The sequence below is a fragment of the Pelophylax lessonae genome (genome assembly GCF_965119305.1).
Source record: "Pelophylax lessonae genome assembly, chromosome: 4".
Taxonomy (NCBI): Eukaryota; Metazoa; Chordata; class Amphibia; order Anura; family Ranidae; genus Pelophylax; species Pelophylax lessonae.
The window spans coordinates 303,833,025-303,842,644 of record NC_138771.1 but is presented as its reverse complement, the minus strand read 5'-3'; the positions used below and the strand labels follow the sequence as shown (position 1 = coordinate 303,842,644).

The following is a 9,620-nucleotide window of genomic DNA, read 5'->3' as shown; positions in this document are numbered from 1 at the left end:
TCATTTTCATTTCCATCAAATGATGTGGCATCCTTTAATTTCTAACACATTACCCAGTCCATATCAGTATAGATATCCAACATGATACTATCCAACATGATACTTTTCCCCATTGAGATCTTGAGATCTTATGTGTTTTCAAAGTGTTCCTTTAATTTTTTGAGCTATATATATATATATATATATATATAAATAAAATAAATAAATGATAATGTTGACACGCATTATGCAGGTATAGTCTATCCTTAAAAGATCTGGATCACTGATTATTGATTATTGAAAGCGTGTAGGCAGGTGCAGTTAGCCTTCCCACCTGTAAGTAACTCTCTGCCATTATCACATGTGAAGGGAAGTCTCATAAGGAAACTGAGCCCTTAGAGATTCCATACAGTGCCTCGACAAGAGAAGTCATCTGGTTGGACACTTTGAATAAGGAAGCCTATGTTACTTTGGCATGCTTCTGGCGAGTGAATGGTTGGGACAGGTTACTTTGTTATTGCTAAAGTGAGGCACACACTAGTAGAAAATCTACCGAAAATTCCCGTCCGAGGTAAAAAAGTAAGATTTTCGGCTAGTGTGTACACAACTTTCAGCAGCCAATGCCGACATTTTCAACGAAAAAAAAAACGGAGGGACAAACACCAAAAATTTTTATCGTCCGTCCCCAGACGACCAATTTTTGTGTAATGTGTATGCAGTACGTCCGTGAAAAATCGTATACGAAAGACCATCTGAAGTTGCTGACAACGCGGAAGTCTAGGAACAAATGTCCCAAAAAAAAAAAAAATCGTACAAGAAATTTCGTGAACATGTATGCACTGTCAACTAAAAACGGTTATGAACGCTGAGCAAGAGAGAGAAAAATCGGAGGATATTTTGTCCGATTTCCGTCAAGTGTGTACGGGCCTTAAGCCTCCAGGGATGGGAACAGAGCTGTGGAGCCAGTGAGAGGTGATACTTCCTCCTAGAATCATCTTCTTAAGGAATTCTACCCCCACTAGTTGAAGATTCCCTCTGTTAACACAGTTGGTAAATGCAATACTATACAATCCTGCACCATTCTGCAAATACGGAATATATCCATTCATCTGTGCTAAAGATTGTCTACCTGTTTGTGCTGTGCTATGATAGGGGCATATATATAAAGGAATTGTGTTTTTCCCAAGTGTGTGGCTGATTACTGTACTCCAAACTTCAGGTACCCAGTTTAGGCCTGTCCTACAAGCAATCTTCCCGCTGATGTGCCTGGCAACTGACATTATCCTTCCTAACAAAATATGAACATACTCAATGAGGCATGTGTGCTGTTTTTTTGTTAGAGGTGCATGACCATTTAGATCACCCCAGTGTATACATGAGCAGCCAGGATGTAGGGATGTAGAAGTATAACGGTCCCCACTAATGCTTGAACTTTACTGAGAATAAAGTCTAATCTGTCTGCCAGAAGTGCTGTGGCATTAACCACTTTACCACCGGAGGATTTTGCTGTCTTACGTCTGGGCCACTTTTTGCGATTCGGCACTGTGCGACTTTAACTGACAATTGCGCGGTCATGCAACGCCGTACCCAAACTAAATTTACGTCCTTTTTTCCCACAAACAGAGCTTTCTTTTGGTGGTATTTGATCACCTGTGCGATTTTTTCTTTTAGCGCTATAAACAAAAAAAGAGCATAAATTTTGAAAAAATAACAATATTTTCACATTTTTTTATATGAAATTCCCCCCCAAAAAAATGTAAAAATCAAAATTTTTTTAAAATTTTTGGCCAATTTGTTTTCTGCTACCTATGTTTGGTAAAAAAAATCACAATAAGCGTATTTTGATTGGTTTGCGCAAAAGTTATTGCGTTTACTAACTAAGGGAAAGATTTCTGTCATTTTTGGTGTTTTTTGGTGAGTAATGGCGGCGATCTGCGATTTTTTTTGCGGGACTGCGACATTGCAGCGGACAGATCAGACCCCTGACTGACATTTTTTACACTATTGGGGGTACCAGTGACATTTCTACAGTAATCAGTGCTATACATATGCACTGTTACTGTAAAAATGACAATGGCAGGGAAGGGGTTAATTTTATTGGAGAGGGAGGGGTTAATGTATGCCTGAACCCTGCAATCTGACCCTGCCTGTCACTTAGGAGATCTGCCCGCTCTGTTTACACAAGCGGGCGGATCTCCAGACTTGATTCCCCGGCGATCGGGGAAGAGCAGCGACGATCGCCGCTGCTCCTCCCCTGGCCCGACTCCCGCTGTGACTGAATACAGCGGGAGCGAGCGAGAAAGGGGAGTGTCTGGTGACGTAGGTCTACGTCGCTAGACGATAACGAACCACTTTGCCGCAGTAGAGCTCTAGTGAGCAGTGGCAAAGTGGTTAAATACTGCTTAATATTATTGTTGACTAATTGGTAATCTGGTCCAGAGCAATTTTGTGCAGATGAAAAAAAAAGGTGAAAACTGTATTTTATTTAAAATGAAAAAAAAAAAACGTGTTTATGTATACACAGAGATTAGAAAAGAAAATGCCATCCGGTTAGGATTTACATCTATTTTAAAGAGTGAAAACAGTGATGATGCAGGGTGTAATAACCCATTGACTCATAGTACTGGCATGCAACTGGAATTACACAAAAGCCAAAAGCTATCAGCATTTGTTCCAGGAAAGTGGTTTTAAAATGGATGTTGGTTATCAATTGTTCAGCGAGAACACTTTTCACACACATTTCTATTAAGCTTTTATATTAGCATTCAAGGCTTAACAAAAAGGCAGAAATTCCTGTTGCTGTTGTGGGGATCAAATTAAGAAGAAATGTTCTAGTCCCTCTCCCTCTCTGTATATGTATTTATACACAGACACAGTTTATGCACAGATACGATTATTATGTCTTGTCCTGTAGATATTTAGATTTAACTTCCTTTGCCATTTTTTTGGTGACTCCCTCCTTACATGTGGGTTGTCTACGAGCAGCGAGGAAAAATTCCTTTATTGCACGAGGAGGCGTGACTTATGAAATGTTACTTTCGGAACATTGCTGAAAGAGGATAGTATCAGTACTAAAGCAAAAATACACACAATGAGAGAAAAAGGAAGTATAGGGAAGGGGACAGAAAAAGTTAGGTGAAATGAAACTGCATGCTGGCAGGTCATGTGAAAAGTAATCTGTGCTCAAAAACTTAAAGGAATACTTTTTATTTAGTTTCCAGTATTATAGCTGTATTTTAGTCTTTGACTTGTAGCTGAGACGGAAACTTCCTCTTTGAGCACAGAGGCTGCTGCTGCCTGTTGGTTACAAAGGCAGGAGTCCCCATGAGTTGGTGTACAGAGAACGCAGCCTTGTTACCATGTATACTGGTGGTCTGGTCCTCTGCAGCGTTCATCGCCTCTTATATTTTCGCTGTACTAGAGGGACATGTGGTGCCTTTTGTACCTTACATAAGGTAAGTCCTTCCTGTGGTGGGTGGGAGAAGTCATACTGGGGTGTGTGGGTGAAATGTGTAAGCATCGCTTATTCATATCTGTACTTACAGTGATTATTGTGTACCTATTTCATTTTTCATCAGTGTTGTGTGACTTGTATGAAGATTGTTATCTCTTTCTGTGTGAAAGCGTAAATCACTTTTTGTTGACGGTTTTGTAGTTGCATCACAAGCAGGATTTGCCAACACAGTTTCCTTTATTGTTCTGTATTTACGTTGACATTTTAGATATGACCATTGATGTAAATCATTAGATAGTAAATGAACCTGTAGGATGTCCTGAATGAAAACCATGTGAAATATTTTTTAAAAAGTAAAAAACTGGCTAGATACAAGGGCTTCTATTCTGAGTAATCACATCCTTTGATACTCAAATTAGGGCTCATGCACGAAGCTGTAAATAAAATTGTGTTTTCATCAGCACTGCTTTTATTTATTTTTTTACAGATCTGAACACAGTTCTAGTTTTTGTCTGTGGGTCCATATATACAGTGCGTAAAGATCAATAAAACTGCGCCGTGTTCAAATTCGTAACATCCAAATAAAAACATCTGCAGTCAGTAAGGCCCCGTTCACACTGGGGCGATGCTACTTCCCGGGGCGATCTCTTAGGTCGCGGCGCGCTGCTCGCACCACGACCTCGGAGCGGCCGGCACGGACTTCATAACATTGAAGTCTATGCAGGTCGCTCTGGGTCGCCCCAAAGAAGCTCCGGACCCTTTTTCTAAGTCGGAGCGACTTGTGTCGCTCCTATTAGAATGGGTCCATAGCTTCTCTATGGAAGGCGACCTGTCAGGCGACCAGGTCGCCTGACAGGTCGCCCCAGTGTGAACGGGGGCTAATTTACTCCACTATACTGTATGTGTGTAAACACGTATGCTCATCATTTAAATCTTAGCTTGCAAAAAAAGGAAGGCAAATACTTACAAATTAATTTTCGTCTGTACATATGTAAACGCAGGCACTTTATGGACCATACTTGCATTTTTTACGCAGATACAGTATTTCTACCCTTCTATCATAATAGGTCATTTTTTTATGGTCCTATGCATGAAGCTTTAGAGAAGCATGAATTATCTCTATACAACAAGCAGAAAAAATTGGGTAATGGTTCTAATTTTACATCATGCTGGATCTCTGACATATGCAGTATCAGATTGTTTGTAGCCAAAGCATAATAAGGCTGCATGCACACAGGCAAATTAAAATACTCCCATCTACGCTGCATCTTTCTACCAGGAGACCATTTTGGCCTAAAGACAGTCCAAGATGCAAGAGACAGAGTATTCCCTGGGGGTCAGCGGTCTGTTCTTGCACCAGGTATAATAAGCCTTCCATATGCAATTCAAAATCTTGCAGGAATTGAATTTTCTTGCACAAAGCAGGAATAAAAAGTCACAAATACCCCTATCCTTCAGGACCCTGGTTTCAACAGCCATGCTGTTAAAGCTGACTAGGAAGCAGGATGGAACAGTGTTAGGCCAAAAATAGAAGTCTGTTTGTAAGACGCCAAAACTTGTCCGCCAGAGGTCTGACTATGTCTTTGTACCATGTCCTTCTGGACCAATTTGGTGCAATGAGAATTACTGGAACCCTATCCTCCTCTATTTTGCTCAGTAGTCAAGGGAGGATCTTCATCATAGGGGAGGCATAAGTCAGTCTGAATTGAGAACAAGGAACCTCCAGGGCATCTACTATTCTATTTGTAACCAGAACCAGGGAATCACTGGCTCTGGCTACAAATCTCTTCAGTTTGTTGGTGAACCTGCAGGCCAAATGTGGTGTCCCCCACTGCTGACAAAGATTTCAGAAGCTCTCAGGGTCACCATTTCTCAAGGTCTATGCATTGGTGACATATGAAGTCTGTCTGTCAAGTGTCCTCCTGAGGGACGTAGATGGTTAAAATGTGAATTTCTGCCTAGAAAAGTATCAGACTTGTTTCTTTTAAGGTAGCTGGATTTCTGGTGCCCCCTGTTGGTTTATGTAGGCCACTTCTGTGGCAAAACCAACTCTACCCTGACAGAATAGGAATAGGAGTTCCATGATGCAAGGGAGCGCTTTGTCTGGCTGGATCGAAGCATTTGACAACTCAGCGATTCGATTTGCTTGTTTCATGTTGTAAGAAAGTTGGAATGAAAAGGTCTGCAGTGAAACTGGATAACGATCACTGCCTCAATGGGTTCTACAGTAAGGCCTAGAACCTTCATGCAGAAGCTAACTGAGGGGTGCCTTATGGATCTGAGGGTCTGCGAAGGGGACCTTAAGGAAGGAAGGAAAATTCTGGCTTGAGCCATGTCTATGATTACTAAAAATGATATAAACCAAGGCTTATATAAAATATTAAAATCATAAGGTGCAAATATTCATTTATAATATACTATCAGAAAAATATGTTAGTGCAAACCGAACCTCCAAACATATAGTTAATCGGATGAAAATATCTGTGAAAGACTGCACAAAAGTAAAATGTAAAGTCTGTATTATTAAGTCCAACAATGTATCCACCTCCATGTTCTATATTCTTTGGATAGTTAGAAGGCTTACCAGATTAGTAGTCACTTCTTATACATACAGTAAGTGAATCATATAATGCTTTTTATCATGGATTAATGTATATGTGGGAGGACATCCAGGGTCTCTACTTTCCACCAGGACTTTTACATAGGGCATAGATGGGACAGTGTAACGTACTCCAATTCCTTTCCCTGAGCATGTACTGAATATTCTATTAAATTTTAGCCCATCGGTACATAATTCATGGAAGTGTTTTAAATACTTAGCCAGAGGGCTTTTCTCCTTTTCTCCATATGTGCTCCTCAATCCTGACTCACAGTTTGCTTTTTGTCTTGACCATATATATTTTGCAACATGAACACATAAACTCCATAAGATGTGGCATAATTTATTAGATACAATACAATATTAGATAAAGATCTTACCTTTAGTACCTTTTAAGATGTGGTATAATTTATTAGATACAATACAATATTAGATAAAGATCTTACCTTTAGTACCTTTAGTACAATTACCTTTAGTCAAAATGTATAATAAAAAAATGGCCCAAAAGGCATAAAAACATTATCTAGAATACTTTTCATTACAAATAGTGCATTTAAGGGACCATACAACACCAAAACTACATCAATATAAAATAAGTGCCAAAGTCTATGCATTTTGTGGGAAATATGTGCTTCCTCAGGACTCTTCTAGTCTGAAATGTATACTGTAATCCTTATAGTTTCTCTCAAAAAATCACTGTGATGAATACATGAAAACCCAAAAACAAAATCTAAATGACAAATTACACACAGTAGTATTTTAATAAACCATATAGCATAGCAACACGGGAAAAAAACGAACTATTATTATTAAATAAATCATACCTTGCTAGTCCACCTCATAGATATCAAGCCAGAGCAGCGAAAAAGAAAAGGGCCAGTAAAAGACAAGCCCACCCTGCCCGTGGGGGGCCACAACACACAAAGGGCTGTCAAGCCAAAGGTAAGTTTATTCAGAAGTGTTGTTGTCTGAAAACCGCTGTAAAAAACACTGTTTATTGACTACTGTTTTTACAGTGATGTTCATTGCAACCAGGGCTTGATCAGAACTTGGCACTAAGAACACTTAAAGGGCATGTTTCAGCCTTGTCCATCCTGTTCAAAGGCCTCTGGCTTCATATTCCTTTGTAAAAAAAAACCTTTATTCAATGTGTTTCCCATTGCAGCCCCCTTTGCAGTACCCTTGTTCTACCCTAGGACCTTAATTTGGCTCTTTTTGCCTTGCATATACCAGCATTTGAACACTTTAGAGATAGAGGTTCTTGTCAGCAAAGTAGTCTTTATGGTACCTATCACGTCTGTCTACTATGTTCCTGAACTGGTGGCCCTTTCCTGTAAAGACCCTTTCCTCATACTTCACAACAATAAGGATGTCTTACACCCATGACCATCCTTTCTTTCAAAAGGTGGGCTAAGCATTCCACCACAATGAGAACATTGTACTGCCATCCTTGTGTCCTGCTCCTAAGCATCCAAAGGAATTGTCTCTACATTGATTGGATGTAGTCAGAGCCATTGGAGTATACCTCAAAGCTACAGCTTCCATCAGACAAATGGTCTCCCTGTTTATTTTCTCCATAGAACCTCATAAGGGGCACCCTGCCCACAATCCATCATTTCATGGTAAATGAAGAACTTGATTGCAAGAGCTTACAATCTTAAGCAAAAACTCTTCTGCACTGCATTTCACCAGATCAGTGGGAGTCTCCTGGGCATTTCCGCACCAAGCCTCCGTAATCCAACTGTGTAAGGCCACCACCTAGTCTTCTATTCATACTTTCTAAAAGTTTTACCATGTGGATATCCAGTCGTCTGCGGATGAAGAGTTTGATCACAAGGCTCTCGCTGTGGCACTTTTAATTAGGGTCTTTTGAACAATGTTTTTGGGCTGGTTGGCACAGTTCTGTTTGCCTAGTTTTAGTCCACCCTTCATATTAATTGCTTTGGGGATGTCCCATGGTATTTAGTTTGTTATGTTGCCTGTGTCAAGTACTGTACCATAAAGATAAAATAACTTTTGACTTAGCTGTAAATTCTATATCTTAGAGTACAGTGGAGGACAAAGATCATCTCCTTCTTTTCCTTGGTTTACTCAACATACTTGCTACAATGCATTGGACTGAGGGTAGGGTTCATGGAGTGAGGGTAGGGCTATTGAGGGAGCTCCCCAGGGTGATGTGTCCTCAAAAGCTTGCCAGTTTCCAATCACCTTAAGGTACGAGCCTATAACTTATGGTGTATAAATATGTTGCCTGTGCCCTGTACTGTATTCCAAGATATGGAATTTACAAAATTCCTTTTTTTGACAAACCATTAAAGGATTACTTGAAAAAAATTCCTTTCACACTGTGGGTGCTGCCTGTCTGCTGCCCATCTCTTTCCACAATTTATCAGAATCCCTACATGCTTTGCAGCTTCTCCTCTGCTGTTTAAATTTAATTTCTAAGGACTATATATCCCATGGTACCTTGCTGCCTGCAAGCAGTGATTCCTGTACTGACTCTGCCTCCTGAAACTCCTCCACTCAGTAGTTCAGAAGTCAAGCCCTGTGAATTCTGTGACAGAGCTACAAGGCATAGTGAATATGTGTGTAAGGATCTTCACAAAGTAAGTTACAAACTTCAAGATCATTCAGACTAATAAGAGTAGGCTGGAAATAAGTGAAATACACTATGAAAATGAATATGTGATTTTACATTTTGATCATAGATAGGGTAGAAATCTAGACCTGCACCATATCTAGTGTCACTCAGTCAGAGTAAAGTCTCCTTGCTGCTTTTGTATTTGGTCCTATGGAAAACCCAGTACCCCTGGCAATCTGAACTCTGACATTGCATCTCCATGTCACCCAGCACCCCTAAAACTGCACCCACCTACACACCTGAATCTGAACCTCCCTGCCTCCCAGCACCTCTGACACTGAGCTTCCCAGCAACCCTGACTCTGAACTTCCCTTCCTCTCAGCACCCCTGACACCGAAACTCAACACCCCAGACACTGGATCTTTCTGGCAGCTAGCAAGTGTGTCACTGCATATTTACCACTGCTCTGTTCCTGCTCCCCTTTATCACCTTTGCCATGGTACACAGAAGAAGAAGAAGAGGGGCAGAGTTTTGCATTTCTGTCTCTCTGCCCACTTCCTCCTCCTTCTGGTCACATCACCTATGCCCCAGTGCAGCCCTTAGTGGCCAGTCATTCCTTCATTCCCTGGAGGTATTGTGCACATTGTGTGTGATTCCAGTGAAGAAGGAGGGGGTGCTCACTTGTTGTTGAGGAGAAGGGAAGCCAAACACTGAGATGCCCACAACTACCATTACTATGAAACTTTTCCCCTGCATAAGCTATTTTCTAGAAGTCCAACATCCAAATTTATTCTTGTATTTTATATAAACTCAAAAGAAAAATAAATAAATTCCACTATTTATCATTTTCTCCTAAACTACTGAACCTATATTATTATTTTAAACATCCCGTCTCTGTATTAGGAGAAATATTAAAACTCCACATTTGAATTCTGAATTCTTGTTTTACCATAAGTATAGGATAGTAGGAATAGTATTTATTATTATTATACAGTATTTATATAGCG

At 40.2% G+C, this 9,620-nt stretch overlaps 1 protein-coding gene across 1 annotated transcript in view; it reads left to right on the top strand.

The window, feature by feature from the left end:
• Positions 1 to 2,974: 2,974 nt before the first annotated feature.
• Positions 2,975 to 9,620, top strand: part of DRAM1 (DNA damage regulated autophagy modulator 1) — a 73,914-nt gene continuing 67,268 nt past the window's right edge. The window contains exon 1 of the mRNA XM_082255996.1: positions 2,975 to 3,434. Within this exon, the coding sequence (XP_082112122.1) occupies positions 3,304 to 3,434 (131 nt within the window). The 5' untranslated portion in view covers positions 2,975 to 3,303. The remainder of the gene's footprint in view (positions 3,435 to 9,620) is intronic.